At 49.8% G+C, this 24745-nt stretch overlaps 1 protein-coding gene across 1 annotated transcript; it reads left to right on the forward strand.

Moving 5' to 3' along the window:
* The first annotated feature begins 5862 nt into the window (after positions 1-5862).
* On the forward strand, positions 5863-7018 carry LOC141984140 (uncharacterized). The gene is made up of 2 exons (XM_074947085.1): positions 5863-6415; positions 6876-7018. Exons 1-2 carry the CDS (start codon positions 5863-5865, stop codon positions 7016-7018), a joined length of 696 nt encoding a protein of 231 aa, XP_074803186.1.
* Positions 7019-24745: the final 17727 nt, after the last annotated feature.

The following is a 24745-nucleotide window of genomic DNA, read 5'->3' on the forward strand; positions in this document are numbered from 1 at the left end:
ACCCTTTCCCCGAAGGCCCTGCCACCCACCTCTTCCTGCCTTCGTTCCACCCCCACCCCGCCTCTTCCTGCCCCATTCTGCACTCTCCCCAGAGTGCTCCCGCCTCTTTCTGCCCCTGCTCCTCCCCGCCCAGCGCCTCCTGCTGAACAGCTAATCAGCAGCGGGCGGGAGGTGGAGGGGACGAGGGGGAGGATCTGATTGGCGGGGCTGCCGGTGGGTGCTGAGCCCACACTATATATTTTTTTTCTGTGGCTGCTCCAGCCCCGGAGCACCCACGGAGTCAGCACCTATGGGGTGTTAGGCGAGGGGGCTGTGTGGCGTACCGTGGGCCCACCCCCGAGGGGAAGGGGCACACTGGCAGCACAGGTCCGGGCAGGCCACTGTGTGTCTGGCAACTGCCGGTTTGTAAATAGTGCCCTCGCATTGGGCTGGGCAGAGTGGGGCCACTCCTGCCATGCCATGCCCCATTGCCCCCCTCGCTCTGTGGACTGACCTCCCTGCGCCATGCTCCATTGCCCCTATGGGAGCCCACACGTATCTTTGGCGCTAGGCCCACAAAATGTTAATCCGGCCCTGATCCCACTGCAAGGGGATTATGGCCCTGCCACAAAGGCGGGTGTTGAGGAGGCACCAAGTCCAAAGAATTTAAGTTTTCAGGAAGGTTTGAGGAAATTGGGTTAATTTTCACTGGAAAGGAGTAAGACTTTGGGGTAATCTGATATAGCAGATACTAATCTCTAACCCTCACCCTTTTCTGCCCTCTCCCATGTGAGGAGCTCAATGTGCTCCGCAAGCATTAATGAGTGAATCCTCTCACAACTCTGTGAGGAAGATCTGGATCAACACTCCTGTTTTATAGATAGGGAGACTGAGGCAGTGACGTGCCCAGGGTCACGCAGCAAGTAAGTAGCAGAGCTGGGCACAGAACCCAGTAGGCCTGACTCCTTGGCCCCAGCTCTGATCACTAGGAAGCACTCCCTGCTGGATTTTTAAAATTCCAAAGAGGATTGAGGGAAACAGTTTGCCCCAGTGAAGGCATCAACAAGGAGGGGGAAATAATGTGATGGTGCGGCAAGTGGGAGTAAAATGGGGGACCTGGACAGAACTGCTTTCTGCAAAGGGGAACAAACAGAAGTTACCAGGGTAGGGGATTGGGACAGAGATGCCCCCTTAATTTACTTCTCAGGGCTGCTGACAAAACAAGTTGCAGAGTGTGAATTGAAGCAAATGGCTGGATGCGGGGTGCTGCAGGAAAAGGATGGGTGAGGGGGGGCAGTTAGGAACTGGATGGGGCATGTTGGACTGGAATAGTTTCCTGTATTCAAGAGGACTTTCCCTTACATTTTGTTTCTCCTTCCCTCCCTATCCCCCACAATACCATGGGGCTAACCCCCCTCCAGCCCATGTACTGTAACTCCAGGGATGAATTTGGCTTGTGATGACTATAGCCCAGAGGACACTAATTCTGATGCAGTCACGTCCACCCTTTTCTTGAGCTGGACCACTGGGAAACATGGGCATGACAGAAATTGGTATCAGGACCCTGCAGGCTGGAAGACGCTGCTGTTGGCTGTTTTTCTTGGTAAGATAAATATAGAGAAGCCAGTGGACTGAATCTTTAGTTTGCCTGTGTCGCCTTCTGTGCTTCTACCTTGACGGGCTCTGCACAGGTTTCAGGAACAGTTTGAGATTACAGAATTAATTAGAATGAAGTTAATCAAATTACCCACCACGAGACTACCTGTGTCTGGGAAGTAAGCAACTCAGCTGAAAAGGGATTCCACAGCCAGGGCTGGTGCCTGTCTTCACTTCCATGCATGGCTCCCATTTGACTTGCAAGCCTAGGACATGTGCGGAGGCGTGACTCTCAAAGGTGTGGAATGCCTCTTGCAAATTGCCAATTGCTCTCAAGCCCCATGGACTTCAGCGGGAGCTCAGGCACTGGCACAGGGCTAAGTCAAATATGTAGTCTTTACACTTATCGGAAGTCTACCAGATTGGTCTGGAGAAGTCATAAGAACAGTATCACTTGCCTTTAAAAATGTTGTCTAGTCCCTGAGACGTGGGGAAGGATCATTATCCTCATTAGTGATGATACAGAGCGTTGCTCAAGGGAGTTACTAGAAGTTTCAGGAATGACACCTGTAAGTGCTAAGTCCTTAGCTTATGCCCATTCCTCTAGGTCAGAGGTGGGCAAACTACAGCTCACGAGCCACATTCGGCCCATGGGACCCTCCTGCCTGGCCCCTGAGCTCCTGGCCCGGGAGGCTCGCCCCCGGCCCCTCCCCTGCTGTTCCCCCTCCCTCTCTCTCTCCCCCTCAGCGCGCCATGCTCTGGGCGGCCGGGCAGCGCAGTTGCAGAGCCGCGGTTTGACGTGGTGCTCTGGGCGGTGTGGCTGTAGCGCCGCCAGCCACTGGTGCTCCAGGCAGCGCAGTAAGGGGGCGGGGAGGGGATTGGATAGAGGGCAGGGGAGTTCGGGGGTGTGGTCAGGGGTGTGGATGGGGTTGGGGGGGTCAGAGGGTAGGGAACAGGGGGGTTGGATGGGGCAGGGGTCCTGGGGAGGCAGTGAGGAATGTGGGGAGGTTGGATGGGGCGGCAGGGAGCAGTCAGGGGTAGGGGGTCCAGGGCTGGGCAGGGGACAAGGGGTGGTGGATGGGGCTGGAGTCCCAAGAGGGCCGTCAGGGGACCGGGGGTTGGATGGGGAGGAGTCTGGGGGAGCCGTCGGTGGGGGTCGGATGGGAAGCGGGAGCCGGGCCACACCTGGCTGTCTGGGGGGACATGGACTCCCCTAACCAGCCCTCCATACAATTTTGGAAACCTGATGTGGCCCTCACCTGCTCTAGGTCATTCTGCCTTGCATCAAGCTCTCTTAGGAGATGTCTCCTGCTTCCAGTCAGGGCAGTAAGACCACAAGAATGACCTTTTGTGCTATAGATCTGTAGTTTCTAGCCACAATCTGAGAGAGACATGAAAAAATGAACATTAATGACAAGCAGAAATGTTAACCAAACTTTTTCAAACTTAGTTAAGAAGTTGAGTTTGGGTTGGTTCCTATGTGATCTGAACCTGTTCACCAATGAACAATGGATGTCTTCAGGGCTAAGATAGCATTTCACTTCTGAACAGTGCACCAGCCTGAAGCCACAGAGTCCAGATGATGACCTTTTAAAGATGACAAGAAGTCTGGTGGCACCTTAAAGACTAACAGATTTATTTGGGCATTAGCTTTCGTGGGTAAAAAAACGCCTGAAGAAGTGGTTTTTTACCCATGAAAGCTTATGCCCAAATATATCTGTTAGTCTTTAAGGTGCCACCAGACTCCTTGTTGTTTTTGTGGATACAGACAAACACGGCTACCCTCGATACTTTTAAAGATGGCAATTCTAACTGCAGCTAAATGCTCCAGCATTGAAGATTTGGTGATTTCAGAACCAGGGAGGGGATGAAAGGGAAAATTCAAGACCGAGGTCCATCTGCAAGGCAGGAGAGTTGAGGTTCACGCTTGTATTTCTGTAACACACCTGTGTTTCCATAACCCTGTGTAATGGTCACCACTCAGGGTCTGGTTGGGAAGCATGGCCTCGTGGTCACAGCCACAACCCCAGACTGCCAAGGGGTTTGTGGGGAGGGGAGCCTGGGCCCTCCCACTCTACCAGGCTCCAACCCAGGGCCCTTTTAGCTACCAGTAACCTGGCAACCAAGACTACTTAAGGCTGTCCTCCCTGGGCCTCTTCCTCTCGTCTCCCCTCCTGGGGTCACCTCAGTCCAAGGCCTTCACCTGATGGGAAAATCAAAATCCCAAGGAAGCAAGAGGGAGTCACCACAAAATACTTCCCTTTCTGCTTGTCTTTGCGGAGGGTCCTCTTTCCTCACGGAGGGCCCCTTTAGGCAGCTGCATCAGAGCCTTTAGGTTTTGCTCTGCTGGAGCTGTGGGCTGCAAGTCTGCTCACCTTCAGCACTGCTCACCAGCTGAGCTAATTTGCTGCCTTTTCATTCCTCCAGCAGATGAAGCATTTGCTGCTCTTGTGGTGGGGCGGGGCTGGCTGAGCCCAAAATGAGCCCTTAAGCCAGGGGTGGGCAAACCTTTTGGCCCAAGGGCCACATCTGCGTGGGGAATTGCATGCAGGGCCATGAATGTAGGGCTGGGCCAGGGGGCTGGAGTGCGGGAGGGGGTGCGGTGTGCAGGAAGGGGCTCAGGGCAGGGGGTGGCGGTGCAGGAGGGGTACGGCAGGGGGTTAGGGTGCAGGAGGGGTGTGGGGTGAGGCAGGGGGTTGGGGTGCAGGCAGGGTGCGGTGGGGGCTCAGGGCAGGGAGTTGGGGTGCAGGGTGCAGGAGGGGTTTGTGGTGTGGGCTCTGGCCCAGCGCCGCTTACCGTGAGTGGCTCCAGGGTGGCAGTGGCATGCAACGGGGCAAAGGCAGGCTCCGTGCCTGCCCTGGCCCCGTGCCGCTCCTGGAAGCAGCCCTTACCATGTCTCTGCGGCTTTTGCAGGGGGCAGAGGGCTCTGCGTGATGCCCTGACCTGTGGGTACCACCCCCGAAAGCTCCCATTGGCCATGGTTCCCCGTTCCCTGCCAATGGCAGCTGTGGGGGGCGGTGCCTGAAGGCTCCAGGCGTTGCAGGGACGTATCCAGCCCGCGGGCCGTAGTTTGCCCACCCCTGTGTTAAGCCCTTGTTGCTCAGTGTGGGGTTTGAAGTGACTTACACAGGGTGAAGTGACTTACACAGGTGTCCTAGCAGGCCAGTGGCAGAGCCAGCAATAGAGCACAGGTCTCCTGAGTTCCAGACCAGGCTATAACACTAGGCCATGCTGCCTGCCCATGAAGAATGCAGCCCTGTGGGAGATTTGTCTGCAGGGGAATGAGAAGCTGCAAGGTGTTGCTAAAGGGTAATGAAAGGCTCTAGTCCTGCACTGTCAGTGGTGCTGCACAGTTCCTTAGAAGGCATGTCGAGCGGTGGATGGGCTGCCGAGTGCACCAGCTGATGCCAACAGATCTGTCCTATGCTCAAATGCCTCTCTGGAAAGTCAGGCCAAGTCTTTCCTCCTCTGCGGGGCTTGTGATTGACTCACCCTGTAAAGTGTGTGGTGGTTCTCCGGGACACGGGATGCTATTTAAAAAGAAAGTGCATTATCATTGTGCTAATCACTGTCCTTCCCAAGCACTTCCCGGTTTCAGTCCACTCTCACTTATTTAAACACACAATTCAGGCCCTTGTGTTCAGGCCCACCAGCAAGGGCTAGGCCCCCGGCCTTACACAAAGCTTTGCTGAAGATGTCTCTGGCTCCCCCAGCCCAGAACCCCCCTGAGCATGACAGAGAGTTGCAGGGACTGGAGGACGGTGGGGCTGCTGAGAGCTCCCTCCACACAGCACAGTGGGAGCCAGTGAGGAGAAAAAAGCTGGGTCCCGCACCGAGGTCTCTGCAAATGTGAGGTGACAGTCCTCCACATCCCTGCACAGTTTTGTATTCTCTGAGCCCTGGTCTACACTACGAGCTTAGGTCGAATTTAGCAGCGTTAGATCTATTTAACCCTGCACCCGTCCACACAACGAAGCCATTTTTTTCGACTTAAAGGGCTCTTAAAATCGATTTCTGTACTCCTCCCCTGATGAGGGGATTAGCGCTGAAATTGACCTTGCTGGGTCAAATTTGGGGTAGTGTGGGGTAGTGTGGTCGCAATTCAACAGTATTGGCCTCCGGGAACTAACCCAGAGTGCTCCATTGTGGCCGCTGTGGACAGCACTCTCAACTCAGATGCACTGGCCAAGTAGACAGGAAAAGGCCTGCGAACTTTTGAATCTCATTTCCTGTTTGGCCAGCGTGGCAAGCTGCAGGTGAGTGCAGATCTCATCAGCAGAGGTGACCATGATGGAGTCCCAGAATCGCAAAAGAGCTCCAGCATGGACCGAACTGGAGGTACGGGATCTGATCGCTGTATGGGCAGACGAATCCGTGCTATCAGAACTCCGTTCCAAAAGACGAAATGCCCAAACATTTGAAAAAATCTCCAAGGGCATGAAGGACAGAGGCTATAACAGGGACCTGCAGCAGTGCCGTGTGAAACTTAAGGAGCTCAGGCAAGCCTACCAAAAAGCTACAGAAGCAAACGGCTGCTCGGGGTCAGAGCCCCAGACGTGCTGTTTCTATGATGACCTGCATGCCAGTCTAGGGGGTGCAGCCACCACTACCCCACCTCTGTGCTTTGGCTCTGTCAATGGATTATCACACAACAGGGATGCACATTTTGGGGATGAGGAAGATGAGGAGGAGGAGGTTGAAGATAGCGCACAGCAAGCAAGTGGAGAAACCATTTTTCCCGAGAGCCAGGAACTGTTTCTCACCCTGGACCTGGAGCCAGTACCCCCCGAACCCACCCAAGGCGGGCTCCCGGACCCGCCAGGCGGAGGAGGGACCTCTGGTGAGTGTACCTTTGTAAATATAATACATGGTTTAAAAGCAAGCGTGTTTAATGATTAATTTGTTTAGCTGGGTTTGTGCTGCACGTTAACCCAAAAACCGGAGCCCCTCCTTTTAAATGGCCAACCCATTTTAAATGGCCAACCCAACGGCTGCTTGGTATGGGAAAGGAGGGTGCTGCTGTTTGAAACCATTCCCACATGTTATGAAGGTTAAAGAAGCCAAAAGACTGTGGCTTACCATGGTTGCCTGCAAGCTGAATTATGTTGCCCGGCCCTGCATGTGTGATCTCTCACACCAAACTGGCAGACCCTCAATATAAGAGGCAAAATGTGACCTTGTACCGAAAGCACATGTGCTATGTAATGTTAACAGCAAGGTTCACCGTGAAAGAGTCTACCCATTGATTCTCTGAAATGTGTTTTTTTAACTACTACTCTCCCTTATTTTTGCTCCCGCAGCTGCCAATGTTTCAATGCTCACACTATCATCTCCATCCCAGAGGCTAGCGAAGATTAGAAGGCGAAAAAAATGCACTTGCAATGAAATGTTCTCTGAGCTCATGCAGTCCTCCCACACAGAAAGAGCCCAGCAGAATGCGTGAAGGCAAGCAATGTCAGAGTCCAGGAAAGCACAATATGAATGTGAGGACAGGTGGCGGGTTGAAGATGATAGGTGGCGTCAGCTTGCTGACAGAAGGCAGGAGACAATGCTGAGGCTACTGGAGGATCAAACTGATATGCTCCGGTGTATGGTTGAACTGCAGGAAAGGCAGGAGCACAGACTGTCGCTACAGCCCCTGTGTAACCAACCACCCTCCTCTCCAAGTTCCATAGCCTCCTCACCCAGATGCCCAAGAACACGGTGGGGGGGCCTCTGGGCACCAAGCACTCCACCCCAGAAGATTGCCCAAGCAACAGAAAGCTGGCATTCAATAAGTTTTAAAGTGCAGTGTGGCCTTGTCCTTCCCTCCTCCCCCACCCCTCCCGGGCTACCTTGGCAGTTATCCCCCTATTTGTGTGATGAATTAATAAAGAATGCATGAATTTGAAACAACAATGACTTTTATTGCCTCTGCAAGTGGTGATCGAAGGGGGGAGGGGAGGGCAGCTGGCTTACAGGGAAGTAGAGTGAACCAAGGGGGCGGGTTTTCATTAAGGAGAAACAAACAGAACTGTCACACGGTAGCCTGGCCAGTCATGAAACTGGTTTTCAAAGCTTCTCTGATGCGCACCGAGCCCCCATGTATTCTTCTAACCGCCCTGGTGTCTGGTTGCGCGTAATCAGTGGCCAGGGGATTTGCCTCATCCTCCCACCCTGCCATAAACGTCTCCCCCTTACTCTCACAGATATTGTGGAGTGCACAGCAAGCAGCAATAACAATGGGAATATTGGTTTCACTGAGGTCTAACTGAGTCAGTAAACTGCGCCAGTGCACTTTTAAACGTCCAAATGCACATTCTACCACCATTCTGCACTTGCTCAGCCTATAGTTGAACAGCTCCTTACTGCTGTCCAGGGTGCGTGTGTATGGCTTCATGAGCCATGGGAGCAAGGGGTAGGCTGGGTCCCCAAGGATAACTATAGGCATTTCAACATCCCCAATGGTTATTTTCTGGTCTGGGAAGAAAGTCCCTTGCTGCAGCTGTTGAAACAGACCAGAGTTCCTGAAGATGTGAGTGGCATGTACCTTTCCCGGCCATCCCACGTTGATGTTGGTGAAACGTCCCTTGTGATCCACCAGTGCTTGCAGCACCATTGAGAAGTACCCCTTGCGGTTTACGTTCTTGCTGCCTTGGTGGTCCAGTGCCAAGATAGGGATATGGGTTCCGTCTATCGCCCCACCAGAGTTAGGGAATCCCATTGCAGCAAAGCCATCCACTATGACCTGCACATTTCCCAGAGTCATTACCCTTGATAAGAGCAGCTCAGTGATTGCGTTGGCTACTTGGATCACAGCAGCCCCCACAGTAGATTTACCCACTCCAAATTGATTCCCAACTGACCGGTAGCTGTCTGGCGTTGCAAGTTTCCATAGGGCTATCACCACTTGCTTGTGAACTGTGAGGGCTGCTCTCATCTTGGTATTCTTGCGCTTCAGGGCAGGGGAAAGCAAGTCACAAAGTTCCATGAAAGTGCCCTTACGCATGCGAAAGTTTCGCAGCCTAGAATCGTCCCAGACCTGCAACACTATGCTGTCCCACCAGTCTGTGCTTGTTTCCCTGGCCCAGAATCGGCTTTCCACGGCATGAACCTGCCCCATCACCACCATGATGTCCAAAGTGCCGGGGCCCGTGCTTTGAGAGAAGTCTGTGTCTATGTCCTCATCACTCTCATCACTGCGCTGCCGTCGCCTCCTCGCCTGCTTGTGCAGGTTCTGGTTCTGCATATTCTGCTGGATAATGCGTGTGGTGTTTACAATGCTCATAACTGCTGCGGTGATCTGAGCGGGCTCCATGCTTGCTGAGGTATGGCGTCTGCAGGAGAGCAGAGTGGCAGCAGAAGCGGCGGGTGGATGACGATGCTGACAGCAATATGGTGCCTGCACCGAAAAAGGTGCGAAACTATTGTCGGCCGTTGCTTTCACGGAGGGAGGGAGGGGGGAGCAAGGGATAGGCTAGCAGCAGATGGTACAGTACGACTGCTAGCTGTCATCATCTCCTGGGTGCTCGCCAGCAGACGGTGCAGTCCGACTGAAGCCGTCATCGTTTCCAGGCAGACTGAATCTCCATGAGACGAAACTTAAGAAGAGAATGACCTGGAGTCACTCCCATTTATGTCCAGGTGCCCCTGACCGACCTCACCGAAGTTGGCCAAGAGCACCCAGGAGACGACGACGACGGCTACCGGTCGGATTGCACCATCTGCTGCCACAAGGCAATGAGCTGCTCCTGTGTAGCAATGCAGTACCACGTCTGCCAGCACCCAGGACATGTACAGTGACTGTGAGCTGAGCAGGCTCCACGCTTGCCATGGTATGACGTCTGCACGGGTAACCCAGGAAAAAAGGCGCGAAATGATTGTCTGCCGTTGGTTTCATGGGGCGGGGGGCGGGGGGGGGCTGATGACATGTACCCAGAACCACCTGTGACAATGTTTTTGCCCCATCAGGCATTGGGATCTCAACCCAGAATTCCAATGGGCGGTGGAGACTGCGGGAACTGTGAGATAGCTACCCACAGTGCAACGCTCGGGAAGTCGACGTTAGACTCGGTACTGTGGTCAAACTCACCGACTTAATGGTCTTAATGGTCTTAAGTGGGGACACACACAATCGACTGTATAAAATCGATTTCTAAAAAATTTACTTCTATAAATTCGACTTAATTTCGTAGTGTAGACATACTGCAGGGGAGTGATTATATCCGTCCAGGTCTCCGCTGAGCTCCAAGGGAACACACAGCACGCCTCCAGCTGCCCTCGGATCCAGGAACTAGCAGGGAGCCTGAAAATAGCATATTTCTCCTGATATGATTTCTCCAGCCTGGAATGACTTCCAGGATGATCAGCAGAGACAAACACTCCGGAAAGGAATGTTAATGCCCTCAAGGGTGTGGTGGCCAAGGAGGCTGAATCTTCCCCCAGTACATGCTGACATATCATTATCTGTGAGCCTGCATGTGAAATGAATTGAGACTCCCCCAGCTAGGATCCTGCAGGAACCCTAATGAAAAGTCTCTTCTCATTCTTGCATGCAGATAATAAGAAATAACCAAAGAAACCTTCAGGCCTATTCATTATATAACTAGACTGATTCATGATCAGTCTTTCTTTGATAATTTGCATGCACTCCCCTGAATATACTCTGTGTGTGTGTATGCATATATGTATACATATGACACACATAATATACTACGTGTGTATAGATATGCAGAGACACACACAAAATCTATTTATCTACCCAACAACCCATTGTCTGGGAGACAACGTGGTCTTCTGAATTTTTTATGGTTCCACTTATCTTGGAGACAATCCAAAGGTCAAACTCTCTACTGTATCTCCAGTCACCTTGCCAGTCAGCACAGATCATGGGGCTCTGGTACTTTCTGAATCTCTGATCACCTATAGGGCACTAAATTACTGCCATTACACTGCAATTCGCTGTACAATATTACTCTTTGATACACTACCTGCCTTTGTCTGGCTGCAGAGCAGCGAGAGCAGTATGCATTATTTACCAGGCTAAGTACACAGCCACCGCTGCTGCACAAACGGAGGAGAATTGGAGCTGGGCTTGAAATGTAAAAAGGTGCCATTTGGAGTTGTCATCACATCCCAGGCAGAAGCTAGTCTGCATTTGCCTGGGCCCTTGTTCAAACGAGATGTGGTCACTATCCTGGGGACAAGCTCCTCCAAACTTTTGACCAGGACTTTGCAACAACCAAAGAAATTTAACATCCTCACTACAATCCAGCCCAATTTTTACCCTGAGGCTGCAGTTATGCAGCCTCAGCACCTTGATTTAATGAAGTCCTAGTAACCGGGGACACAGCAGCCATGTTTTGCTTTATTGCAAAGCGATAACTGTTGAGTAGTGCGACCTCCCTCCAAGGCAATGGCATGTCTGTGAAGGAGGAGCTTCCTGAATGCTGGTCAGGTGAAAGGAGAGTTTCTAGTTCTCTCTCCAAGTGCTGGGGGGAATTTAGACCTTGATCAAGTCCTCCCTCCTTGCATATCTCCCCCCAACCCCCACTTTATGTCAGTGCATGGTTAGAGTGTGTCTTATCCTTCAAGTAGCATACACCTTTGATTATAAAGGATGCTGTTCCTGGCGCCTAAGGTGGAAGGCAGCCCTGCACAGTGAGGCAGAGGTGAGCAGAATAATACACATTCACAAGCTCAAGCCACCAGTCTCTGGCCTGCTGAGATGGGACCCATCCAAAGTGATTTAGAATCCAGTTCATGGTCAGGATAATATTTGCTCACTAGCTCAATGTCAGGAGGCAAGTGGAGTGGGGAGGGAGAGCTGGGGATCTTGTTATTATTACAGAGGGACTTCGAGTGGAATTGGCCTGTATTTCAATAGTGACTGCTCTGATTGTTTCCCTCTCCGCAATGTGTTCAGGGGACTCATTTACTCTTGCTCCATCATGCGCCCTTGGTCTGAGCCGGCCCCATTACCACTCACCATTAGGAAACAGATTGCAGGTTGCTTTCTCAGTGCGGCCCCAAAAGCAGTCCTTAAAGGAGATAGATTTCTGATTGAAATCTTCCCTGTCAATTGCTGCTGAGATTCATCTGATGCAGTACGAGCACACTTCTGGAGAAATTGCCAACAAAAGAGGCTGAGTTTCACCAGGCCTCATATTCTGACTACCTTCTACTTAATGGTTGTACAGTAATGTCTCCTCTTCAGACACCCCTCCTCCCTCAGCTTCTATTGATCCATGGAAGAGGAATATTGGATTAAATCATAGTCAGCAGATGTATCAAGCCCCCTAGTCATCGCCCAAGACTATATGTCATATGTGCCCTCCCAGGCACCACATGCTTTCCTTTCCCTTGGAGGGTCACCGCTAGTGCTAGGAAGTTTATCTCAGCTTCTAGAATCTGCAAAATTAGGGCCAAATTCTCCTCTCCTTGGCCCTGCAGAGTATATAGTTGGATATTGCATTGGAGCTACGTGCTGTAGAAAAGATGGAAACTTCCCCCCAAACTCAGCCAGGGCATGGGTCAGCCAAGCAGTCACGTCACAGCTGGTCATGCAGCCTTCAGGCTGTAGCATCGACGGTGGCAGGCTATGCACCCCTAGAAGGAATGGGCATATTTTGGCTAAACCCGCATTGTTTGTGGGTCCCCCGGCCATGCTCTTCCCTTCCAAAGACACATAAGCAAAATCCCTTCTGCACACTGCCTTGGAGATACTTGCCACCCAGCTGTCCTCCGGAGGGCATGGAGCAGGGTAGCCAGCCCACCCACATACAGCAGAAATGTTGCCCTTGTGCTATTTTTAGGGCCTCAGACCTGCACAAGGCAGGGGACAGGACTGGCTCCATAGGTTTTAAACCAGAGAGCAGGTGAGCTTTCCAGTACATCCTCTCATCCTCAGAGGCAGGGACCTGGCTGTCCCATTCGTCTTGCACCATGTCCACCAGTGGTGCTATAGAAGTTGTAACCCTAGTCACAATTGGGAAGGGCAGAGACAGCAGGAAAATGACAAACAACATGGTGCGGGAAGTTAACCAAGCTCTCTGTGCTCCAGAGACAACTCACTTTGGGCAATGGGTGAAGACTGGGCTTTCATCCACCATATCATCAATCATCATCCTCACCATCAAACACGTATAGCCTGCTGAGGGCTGTTGCATCAGCCAGAGTGACCATGGTCGATGGCATCATACCAGCCATTGGATAGCGAATTTTCCAGATCTGGCATAATCCTGCCAATCCACATATCTCTGGTGGCACCAGGTAGGGTCAGGGCATGCACCTCCTTGCGCGTCGATGGAGAGTTTGAGAGCATGGTGTGGTGGAGTGTATTTGTCCATCCTGGCAACAAGGCTGAAGAGCTTGCCATGCCACTTTTGAATCTAGTGAGCTATTGAAGGAAGGCCAGATCTTTGTGAGACTGTGACATTTCACACAAAGCCAAACCACTTTAGGCTCAGAATTTGGTGCTAATGGCGCATATGGAATGCCTCTAACCACTCCAAGTCTTCCTGTAAGAGGGTCCAGGTTCCTGACCCATAGAGAAGTACAGGTAGTACACAGGTTTGATAGACCTTGAACACATCCTCTTCAGAAATCGCCTCATAGTGAAATCTCACTGGGTCTTCGATGGTGCAGAAGCACCAGAAAATTTAGACCATAGACTAGTTGTCACTCAGCTCTCACTGCATCTTCTAACTTCTCCAGCTATCCATCCACCAACAATGTCCAGTGACTTTCTGAGGATCCTGTTGAAGCTGTGAAAGGGACACAGGCTGTCGAGGATCACATATGTAACCCTGGTACCTTCGTGACGATTGCCTGGAGCGATATATGTAGCGCTATATCACATGCCGCAGTTGGACAATTGGCTTCAGAAGGTCGTGCAAGAAATCTTGGCTTTCGGTCTTTGATATATTCACGAAAAAGGCAGATGCATGCAAACCACATCATCCATCCCCAGGTCAAGAGATGGGATCCCATAGGAGGAGGGATGTGTCTGTGCATATGGGTTAAGCACTGTCTAGTAATTAGATCATGAGATTGGAAGTTAGGACTTGTGGGCTTTGTTGCTGGTTCTGCCAGTGACTCACTCCCTATCCATTGTCATGTCACTTACCCTCTCTCTGTCTTGCAATTTCCCCTTGAGTAAAACAGAGATAATACTAAGCTACTTTCCCCTGGGTGTGAATCATTCATATCTGCCAAGCGCAGGGAGATCCTCAGGAGAAAGGGGCTGTTGTGCTGAAAAGGGCTAAGAGTTATTTTTATGATTTGTTATGGCAAATACATCCTTGAAATTAACCTGTGAAGTGAAACTCTGCATCAAAGGGTTAAACATAAGGGCCACAGCAAACGAACCTCACCTAGAACCCCATCTTCAAATGCAATAGGCTAAAATGGCTTCTTCTCTATTAGCAGGACAATCCCAGAGGAAGGGGGTGGGCAGCTGACTTGCTCAACATTCAGAACCAAGTGCCTGATGTTGAGGACAGGAGAGGATTTTTGAGCTGGAGGCCTCTCTTTAGTTTGTGTGGGACACAGTCGGGACACACAGAAACACTGACCTGAACTGATTTGAGAAGGTAGAGAAGCTGCTGCTGGCTAGTGGGGTACAGACTCTGCTCTTTTGCCGCAATTCTTAAAGTGCTGAGGCTTCTGCTAGCGTTGCTCACGAGTACACCTGTCTGTGAATGAAGCAGACTAGGAATACAGTCTCCAGGTCTGGGTCAGCTCATTTCTTCCCCAACAAGGGATCAACCCACTTTTGAGTCCAGCGCTCCTCTGATGGCTCAGAAACTGGGAGAATGTGTACTTGCAGTGCTAGTGCATGGCCAGATACATATGTGCTGATCCAGATTGTTTCTTGCAGGCAGCTGCTTGGCTGCGAATGCAGTGTCAGCACACCATAGTGGAAGGCATGGAAGGCAAGAGATGGTAACAAAAGGTTCCCATGCGTGAGACACACATTTTCTTTTCTAATTTGGGATTTGAACTATAAATGGCACAGGCAAGTGGGATTTGAATGTGTCATAATGACATACAAGTGGACCCCACTGTGCTGAAACATTACAACCTAGAGAGAGGAGAAAACAAGCCAAACTACTTAGCTCCAGCCTCCAATGGCCAGCCCTAGAAATGACATCAAGAGTGCTGCTTTGGAGAAGCTGTCAGGGGCTTGGAGCGGGATGGAGAACAACATAGAACAGGGGAGAAACGTAAAGCAGCTAGAAAAAACAGACAAAACTACCTTGTGTCAGTCCCAGGTGCAGCTAGCCGTTCAGACTGCCATGGCCTGCCAGTGTTTCACTGTCGGGTAGAGGGGAGGAAATACTTTTCCATCCTGTGGCTGCGTGTTCTGCTGCCATCTCAGTGGTTCTTCATCCTAGATGGAAACCTGATGCCTTGCTCCCAGACACATCCGTTTGCATACAGTGCTGCATCTGCGGATGGATCAGCCAACAAGCCCTTGTATTTCCAAAGTGAGTCCCTATGGCCAGTGCACTTAGGATCATAGATTCATAGAACCATAGGGTTAGAAAGGGACTGCAAGTGTCATCTAGTCCAGTGGTTCTCAACCAGGGGTACACATACCCTGGGGGCACACAGAGGTCTTCCTGGGGGTACATCAACTCATCTAGATATTTGCCTAGTTTTACAACAGGCTACAGAAAAAGCACCAGCAAAGTCAGTACAAACTACAATTTCATACAGAGAATGACTTGTTTATACAGCTCTATAGACTATACACTGAAATGTAAGTGTAATGTTTATATTCCAATCGATTTATTTTATAATGATATGGTAAAAATGAGAAAGTAAGACATTTTCCAGTAATCGTATGCTGGGACATTTTCATATTTTTATGTCTGATTTTGTAAGCAAGTAGTTTTAAAGTGAGGTGAAACTTGGGGGTACGCAAGACAAATCAGACTCCTGAAAGGCGTCCGGTAGTCTGGAAAGGTTGAGAGCCACTGATCTAGTCTAACCCCCTGCCAAAGATGCAGGATTTGCTGTGTCTAATCCATCCCATACAGATGGCTATCCAGCCTCCTTTTGAAAACCTCCAGTGAAGGTACTTCCACAATCTCCCTAGGCGGTCTGTTCCATTCTCCTACTGTTCTCACACTTCTGAACAGGCGATGAAGTAATAGAATTGGACCACATTAGAACTGGAACCTGTCTCAGCCCAGGGCACCAGGCTGAACTCTGAGGTGCTGATGCTGGTGTAACTTTTTCTTTTAAACTATTTTTCATTTCGATGGCTACTGGCATCAGGCAAGGGTTGGAATACCACAAGACAGTCTGCTCCCGTAGCATTCCCAGCTGCTGCACATGCCAGGAGGAATAGAAATCTCTCAAGATGGCCTATTATTATGAGACTTGTTGCCCTCAAGAGCTTTGGGCCATTGGGAGAAAGTTAGAAAAAGCAGGTCTTTGGGATCCTTCTCCAAACCAGTTGAGGTTCTCCCATTACTATTCAGGCAGTTCCCCTACCATACATGTCTCGGAGATCTCTGGCTGCAACAGAACTAGTGTTTGTGGGTTGGAGAAAAGGATTGCAGGGCGCACACAGGAGCTCTGTACCCCTTGCTCCAGACAGCTCCCTATGCCCCAGCCATACAGAGAATCTTGAGGTCAGAGCAGGGACCAGGGACCAGCTGAGCTGATGACCTCAGCAGGTGGTGGGGTTGGTGGATCCATGACTATCTGCACCTACTGGCTAATTCCCCATGAAGTGGGGGCACAGGAGCTGTGGGGGCTACTCCAGTAGCTGCCCTTGGTTGGCAGGAGGATTTTCAGCCCAGTTACTCATCCCGTATTGCTCACAGAGTTGATGCAAAGGTTTACAGCCCCATAGGAGCCTCTCCATTTCAGGCCAGCACTTAGGATTTGCCAATCATGCCCTAGTTCCTGTTGAGGAAAGCCCATGGTCCTGCTCTATTCATGACGTGCAAGCCTGCCCAGCATGTACTATCTCGGCATGCGGGGGGACGGTTTATACAGCAGCTGAGCCCCGACCCGCTTCTGTAATTGCCTGTGCTCAGGAAAGGGTCCCCTTCCAGCTCTGAATTTATTAAACTGTAGAGCTCACTTTCAAATTATCGAGAACAGTTTTTTTGGGATTTTTTTTTAATGGCTACTCTTATGGGCCTTGAGTGGCTGCCAGTGCTGTGAGCTGCAGGGACCCAAAATGCTGTTGGAAAGACCCGTGGACTGTGGGACTGGTAACAGAATTAGCTTGGAAGAACCTTCTGGAGAAACCTTCAGAGCTGCTCAGTTTAGAGGCCATTTGGTTTAGCTAATTTCTCTTCCCGTCACAGTTCATTATTAGGGGCCTTGGTATGAAAACAGGCATCCCGGCCCTTAGAAACCTCCTCTGCCCCTGAAGCTTGCTCCCCAGCTAGGTTCACAATCCCCCATTTATAACATCACAATCAACTCCACAGCAGCTAATTGGGATGCCACGAATGGGGAATTCAGACCTTAGATGGGGAATAAGCAACAGGAGCAGGCAAAGATCCTGTTTTCCTGATAACAACCCCAGGGATTAAAATAATGGAGGAAAAGAAATGCAGGCTGTACCTGCTATGTAAGCAGAATTGTTCATCAGGGTTCTCCAGGCAGTGCCAGCTCCTCAATAATTCTGTGTGATGTGTAAAATAGAGGTGATAATAGTATTTAGCCCTTCTCTAGCACCTTCCTTCTGAGGATCTCAAAGCATTTTACACACGCTAATTAGTTAAGGAAGGATTGCAACTCCCTGGAGAGGGAGCTAAATACTATCTGCACAGATGGGGGAACTGAGGAAAACAGAGTGAGCAGATTTCAGAGTAGCAGCCGTGTTAGTCTGTATCCGCAAAAGTAAGCAGAGTGTTCCTCATACACAAGGCTGCACAAGGAGCACTGAATCAGAGGCCCTAGGCTCCTCTCCCTGCACCCCCAAGGAGTGGTGAGAGAAAAGGAACAGCCCCATTCACTCAAAGCAGCCAGTGAGAGAAAGAGAATAGTGTATTGCCAAGAGCCACAACATTCTTGTGAGGTGTTGTCCTGCCCCTAGCTTGAATTGAAGCACGGCAGCAATACATGACAGTACAATGGGACAACATAAGGAATGCAAAGGATGGGACATGTGCAAGGTAGGGAGAGGATCGCTGGTCTAACTGGGCCCCGTGCCCCCTTTCTGGCTTAAAGTTAGAAACTGAGTTAAGGAGAGGTGTTTTGAGTTTTTAATTTTAAATTCAGGCTGGATTTAGGATGTGTAACCTAATGCTTTAAAAGCTCTTCTGATCGGAAGAATCCAGATTGGAACCACTGTGGAGAACAGGAAAACATTAGTGACTCTGTCTTGCCCGTGTCTTTTTGTAGAGTCACCATGTTCCCCTGCATTTGATTCAAGCTCAGACTTTCTCTTCCCACCCCTCCTCACTCAAGATTTGTCTCTTTAAAAAAATTAATTAAGCTTATACACGTCAAACACAACACACAACAGTGTGCAAACAGCTGATAAAACCCTACCTTGTGCAGCCAAGATACCAAATTCAGGCGTACCTTGGCAACTGCTAGGACTCGGCATTTTTCATCTTCAAAGCGCTGCACAAACATTACTGCATTTAATCCTCAGAATGCTGCTAAAATTAATTAATTCACACAGCCCCACTGTGAAGTGGGTATTATTCCTGTTACACAGATGGGGAAACTGAGGCATGGAGACTTGGAATTGTCTTTCCAGAGGTCACTCAGTGATTTGGTGTCAGTGCTGGGATCAGGAGTTCCTGGCTTCCAGTCAGGAGAATAGACTGTGCCTCGGTTTCTAAAAGGGAGAATATAATGATTCATAGAGTTTAAGGCCAGAAGGGACCATCTGATCCTCTAGTCTGACCTGCTATATTACACAGGCCATTAATTTTCACTCAGTTACTCCTGTATGGAGCTTAATAATTTATGTTTGACTAAAGCCTATCTTCCAGAAAGGCACCCAGTCTTGATCTGAAGACATCAAGAGATGGAGAATCCACCACTTCTCTTGGCAGTTTGTTCCAGTGATTAATCACTCTCACTGTTCATAATGTGGCCTTATTGTTTGGACAATTTATTTTAATCCCAAAGTAGAAGACATAAAAAGTCAGCTATTGAGAAGCAGGAAGCCAAAACAATGGAATAACCTGATAAATTACATAAGGTTGCCCCTAGCTATGGCATATACCCAGGGCTAAGTGCAGCTGTGGGCCAAATCTCACAGTCAGCTGTGTTTTGATGAAAGCAATCAGTCAGTAGGATGAAACGGTGTTCTTCCTGTGTTCTGGCTGTATCTTTCCCTTCTCATTGTCTGGCCCTATAACTAATCTCCCTCTAATGTCCTCAAACACGTAGTTCACCTGCTCATTCCAGCTCTGTGCAGTTATTCAATTAGCATTGCACCCACAGGCACATATTTTTCCAGTGTCTGCTTGTTTTGTGTGCTTCAGCTTTTGAATATCCAAACTACAGACATCTAAGTTGTCTCAAATGAGTCATTAAAAAACACAGGCACCCAAAAACGAGAGGACACTTTTGAAAATCAAAGCCAGAATGCTCCCGCACAACTTCCTGGGCTATTGTAAGCCCTTTAACTCAGGACAGAAGGGAGGGCTTGCCCCTGTGGTAGTAAGTATTCCCTGCATTTGACACCAGCCGTCTCCCGCTCTTTAGAGAGAGGCAGCTCCTCACAGCTTACCTTCACACTGTGCTAGTGCCTCTTTCTCATAGGCCTGCTGTCAGTTTAGGACTCCATTTCCCAGAATGCCCTTTTTCTGAGCACTGACAGCTCTTGCGTGGTGGAGAGGGGAAGAAGGCTCCACCTAGTCCTGAGGCTCTTGACTCAAAAAATCATACTGAAGCCCAGCTGCAAAGGATTGTGGGATTTTGGTAATAAGAAGAAAAATGGAAGTTTGGTTGCTTCACCCCTTTCCAACCTAGTCAAGGTTTGGTGGGGAAATCTTCTATTTAGTTGTCAGTGGCCTGTTCTCGGCTGCTTTACAGAGAAGTGGAGAAACTTAGGACTCCTAATTCTTCTTGGGAGACTACATTGCCTCACACGGCCATTCAGAGAAATCCTCACCAGCAGAAGTTAACAACAGCGGACAGACGTTTGGCAGCCTCCATGTGAAATGAGTTTGGTAGGTCTCAGTCCAGTTCCCAGTGAACAGGTATCATGTCACAGAAACCACTGGCACATCTGGGATTAGCTTGTTGTCACTTGCTTCTCTGTTGTCAGCCTCAGCAGAGAGGCCAAGATCTTGGAGACTGAACTTCCCTCTAGATTTCCCTCAGGATCAGGGCCAGTTACATTGCTAAAGCAGGGTGGTGTGGCGTAGCTTGCAATGCTGTTCCCCGGCCTCTACCAGTTCTGCAGCTAAACTGAGGACTCCTGTTTCCAGGGATGTCAGGCTGGGGCCTTTCACCAGCTCCACATTAGAAAGACGTAAAGAAAAAGAAGGAAAAGTCTCAGGTTTTGGAGGGCTTGGGCCCAGATCCTCAAAGGTAACTCACATTGAAATCAAAGGTTAGGTGCCTAACTACCTGTGAGGCTCTGGGCCTTTGTGCAGTTCAGTTCCACTGTTATTTTGTTGAACGTTTCAGTATGTAGCTTGGCTAACTAAAGGATGAATTGCTGATGAAATGCCTTTATTACATCCTGCAGGTAAGCTCTTACCTGAATGCGGTAACTGGATGGCTTCTTGTATTCCCTGATCTGTTATATCCTTATCTGAAGTTCTTTATTCATCCTCTAAAACTGCTTTAATTTATATCTTCCCAGCAGGCTATCAACCCTGCTCTGAGTACACCGTATTTAGCTGTGTATATAATCATGTATGGTAATCCACAAAAACATCATTGATACCTTATTGCTGGGATAATAAACATCCCTCTTTATCCTCTCTAAGAGAATATTTTTATCTTCTTGTTCTCTTTTCACCAGGCAGGCTAATAATTTCTTGGTTTTATCACCACCTTCATGGGTATTGGACTATTCCCCATGCATGGTATGTACTGTACTGTACTGTTCAGACAGGCTGAGTTCAGCATCTCTTCCAATATTTTAATAGCACTTTGTGGAAAACTCTCTATTTTTATTTGCCTCACATTCCAGTCTTAGTACTGACACGTTCTTTTCCATCTTCTTCTGTAACAATGTACTGGTTTGATTCAGCATGTCACCCGTTGTGACACGGTACTTGAAAGCCTCCCATGCTGAGCAGAGGAGGAGTGGGAGTCAGGACTCCTGGGTTCTATGCTGCTGTATGGGAGCAGGTCACTTAACCTCTCTGTGTTTTAGTTTTCCCATCTGCAAAATAGAGACAATGTTTACTGACCCGCTTCCCCACAGAGAGACATTGTGAGTCTGAGGCCATGTCTACACTACAGAGTTAAGTTGATTTAAGTTAAGTAGACAATCATAAACCGCTGTAATTACATTGCTTGTGCATGTTCACGCAACACTCCTTGTGTCGGTGAAGCACATCCACAGTTGGTGCTCTAGCGCTGACAGAGAGAGCAGTGAACCGGGGGTAGCTATCCCACTGTGCAAATCACCACCTTCTCTCACTATGTGTTCTGAGAATGGATCGCAGTGCATCACGGGGGCGGGATCACCCCCCCATGATGCAGTTTTCTCTGTTCCATAATTCCAAGGGCTTCCAAGTATATTTCATGCTGTTTTTCAGCTGCCCCTGTAAACTTTGTGCCCACCATGTCTGCCTGAAAGCATGGATCCTGCATTGCTCACCAGTCTTGTGATAAACGTTATGAACACAACGCAGCTGATCCTGCAGTATTTCATGAGCAGCGAATCTGAACAGAAATCCGTGGTGCTTGCCCTGCTGTGTGCCATGGAAAGAAACAATTCAAGATTGATGTTGGCATTCATGGAGCAGCTGCACATGGTGGACGTCACTACTGGACTCGGGAAGCAAGCACTGAGTGGTGGGACCAGATTGCGATGCAGGTACGGGGTGACGAGCAGTGGCTGCAGAACTTTTGGATGTCCAAAGCTACCTTCCTGGAACTGTGTGCAGAGCTCGCCCCCACCCTGCAGCACAAGGAGACCAAAATGAGAGCTGCCGTAAGGGTGGAGAAGCGAGTGGTGACTGCTGTTGTGGACGCTGGCAACTCCAGACTACTATCGATCAGTCACAAATCAGTTAGGAGTTGGGAAGTCCACCGTGGGGGTTGCAGTGATACAAGTGTGCAGGGCCATTAATTGCCTCCTGCTACAAAGGACTATGAGTCTGGGCAATGTACTGGAAATAGTGGATGACTTTATGGCAATGGGATTCCCTAACTGTGGCGGGGCAATAGATGGCACACATATCCCAATTTTGACCTATGATGGGGTGTACAAACCCCACTCTGAGCAACAAGGGGTTAAGTGATTTTTTTGGACCAAGCCAGCCCTGCCCTGCCACACCTGCAGCAAATGTTCCATCTGGTGGAGGAATTAACAGGCAGGGAAACAGCTCATTTGGGGGCAGACTTGCAGGAGAAAAGCGCTGCAGCCCAGAGCTCCAGCAGCACAGTGCAGCGTAGAGCAGAGGGAAGGTGGAAGTCTCTGACACAACTGCCCCAAAGGGGCCCATCCTGAAGGAAGGGAGAACTCAACCCAGAAACAACCAGAGAGGGAAGTACCCCCCCTTCCCTGCATGTGGACCTTGGACATTGGTAATCCCCTCTATTTTCTTGATTTGGACTTCCCCCAGCAAGGGAAAACCTTGGACCAAGCTGATGTGTAGGGGAGGATATAGGAAGTGGCCAGGGAGGAAAGCCTTAAGCAGCCTCAGTTGCCAGACCACTGGTTGCCCAAAGGGTCCTGGGTTGCCCAAAGGGCCGTGGGTTGGAGTCCGATGGAATTGGAGGGCCTGGGCTCCCCTACCAACAACCCCCCTGCTGGTCAAAGTTTGCGGCCTGACCACTAGGCCATGTTTCCCAACCAACCTCAAGTGAGAACCATTACATGGCCCCAGACTATCTTGCAACAGAGTACCTCAACACAGAGGGCTACTTCTCTGTGGTATTGCAGGCACTGGTGGATCACCGGGGTCGTTTCATTGACAGCAACGCTGAGTGGTCAGGGAAGGTGCATGATGCATGCATCTTCAGGAACACTGGCTTGTATAGAAAGCTCTATGCAGGGACTTTCTTTCCAGACCAGAAGATTCCAAAAGGAGATGTGGAAATGCCAATAGTGATCCTGGGAGACCCAGCCTACCCCTTACTCCCATGGCTCATGAAGTCTTACACTGGAAACCTTGACAGGCTCAGTAGGTGCAGAATGACTGCAGAATGTGCGTTTGGCAGATTAAAGGGTCACTGGTGCTGCCTTTTTGACAGGTTACACCTCAATGAGGAAAATATTCCCAGGGTCATAGACACCTGCTGTGCTCTGCATAACATTTGTGAAGCCAAGGGGGAAAAGTTTTCCTGGGGCAGAACATTGATGTGGATTGCCTGGCGGCTGATTTCGAGCAGCCAGACACCAGGGCTATTAGAGGGAGTCAATCGGGGGCTATTCGAATCATGGAGGCTTTGAAGTAGCATTTTGACAATAAGCCCTAATAATGTGTGATTCTATAATGAATTGAGCCAGGCATTGTTTACTTGCCACCTTGAATGACCCCTGTAACGATTCCTGTCTGAGCGTTAATTGTAGTCTGCAAATATGCCGATTGCTACTGTGTATGAATTTCTGCTGCATCCACCCTGTGTAGGTCACAAATAAAGAATAACTGTCTTTGGAAGACTAAATTTTTATTAAACAGCAATACACAGATTAACATTTCTTACAAGAGACATGACAATGAGCAGCACTCTCTGAAGTGAGAATCTCACAGTTGTGTGTAAGTCCAGCTGTTGTTATGGAAAATGTCCCCAGGGATGGAGTGCAACGGGCCAGGAATGTGAGAGGAATGTGTGGAGGGAGTTTGGGGAGGGCAAGGAAGGCAGTTCTCTATGAGCTCCAGGGGGACTCGAGCATGCATGTATTCTGCCTGCAGCGCCATCAGAGACCTGAGCATCTCTGATTGATCCTCCATGAGTTTTATCATCAGGTTCTGACGCTCTATTATCCGCTCCTGCCCCGTCTCCTCTACTATCCAGTTCTAGTTTTTCATTTATTGTCTCTCTCCATGCCGAGCTTGCTATCAGCCTGATCTGACAATTGCAGGACTTTGTGAAACATTTCCTCCTTACTCCTCCTTGTTTGTCTCCTCATCTGACAGAGGTGCTTTGCTGATGTGTAGGAGCTGGCCCTCAAGGACACATCTGAAGAAACAAAAGAAACAACAAGGGTGCATCTCCTGCAATTGTGCGACTTCAAAGATGGTCCATATGCTGCTTGCCTGTGTGCTGCTTTGGTTCCTCCAAAAGTAATTGCTGATTAGCACAGCAGAGTTTACTGCAACGGGGAAATAAACAAGACAGCTCAGCCAAGGAACATTTGGCAGAGAATTGCAGAGTATCTGAAGGAAACATTTCTAGAGATCTCTATGGAGGATTCCCAGGAGATCCTGACGTGTATTAACAAACTTTTCCACAGGGCCCCTACTGCGTAGCTGCACAGGGGAATGCGAAGCAGATGCAAACAGTACCTAGTGTTGTTAATTTTGATCCCTTCTCCCACATGCACCATGTAAAAAAATAAAGGACACCTCTAACTCATGTAACTGTGCAGTATCAAAGCAAAATGAATACTTACCGGAGTTTCCCTCTACCACTTTAGGCATGCCAGAGCCGGACTGCTGGGACTGGCTAGATCCCTCCGCCGTCAAAAAGAGGTCTGGGCTCGCCACGCCACCAGAAAAGCCTATCGCCTGGCCCAAAACCTCCTCCAACTTGACCTTCTCATCCACCACTTCTTCCTCAGAGTTGACTCTGCTGGCTGCTACCCCTAGTCCCCTGAAATATCCACAGGGCTCTTGGCAGTGGAGGTAGGGTTGCCTCCAAGGATGGTGTGGAGCGCCTTGTAGAAGCAGCATGTTTTTGGTGCTGCACCAGATTGACGGTTGGCCTCCCTTGCCTTCTGCCATACCTGCCTCAGCTCCTTGATCCCCTTCTCATCCATGCCATGGGCAATCTGCTCGTAGATGTCAAAGTTCCTATGGTTGGATCGGAGCTGCGAGTGCACAGCCTCCTCTCCCCACAGACC

The sequence above is a fragment of the Natator depressus genome, chromosome 3 (assembly GCF_965152275.1).
Source record: "Natator depressus isolate rNatDep1 chromosome 3, rNatDep2.hap1, whole genome shotgun sequence".
Lineage (NCBI taxonomy): Eukaryota > Metazoa > Chordata > Testudines > Cheloniidae > Natator > Natator depressus.

Bases quoted from the DNA above. Each gene is read 5' to 3' on its own strand.
- LOC141984140 (XM_074947085.1), top strand. From the start codon at position 5,863: ATGATGGAGTCCCAGAATCGCAAAAGAGCTCCAGCATGGACCGAACTG. The intron at 6,416-6,875 runs GTGAGTGTACCT...TTGCTCCCGCAG, and splicing joins AGGCGGAGGAGGGACCTCTG to CTGCCAATGTTTCAATGCTC.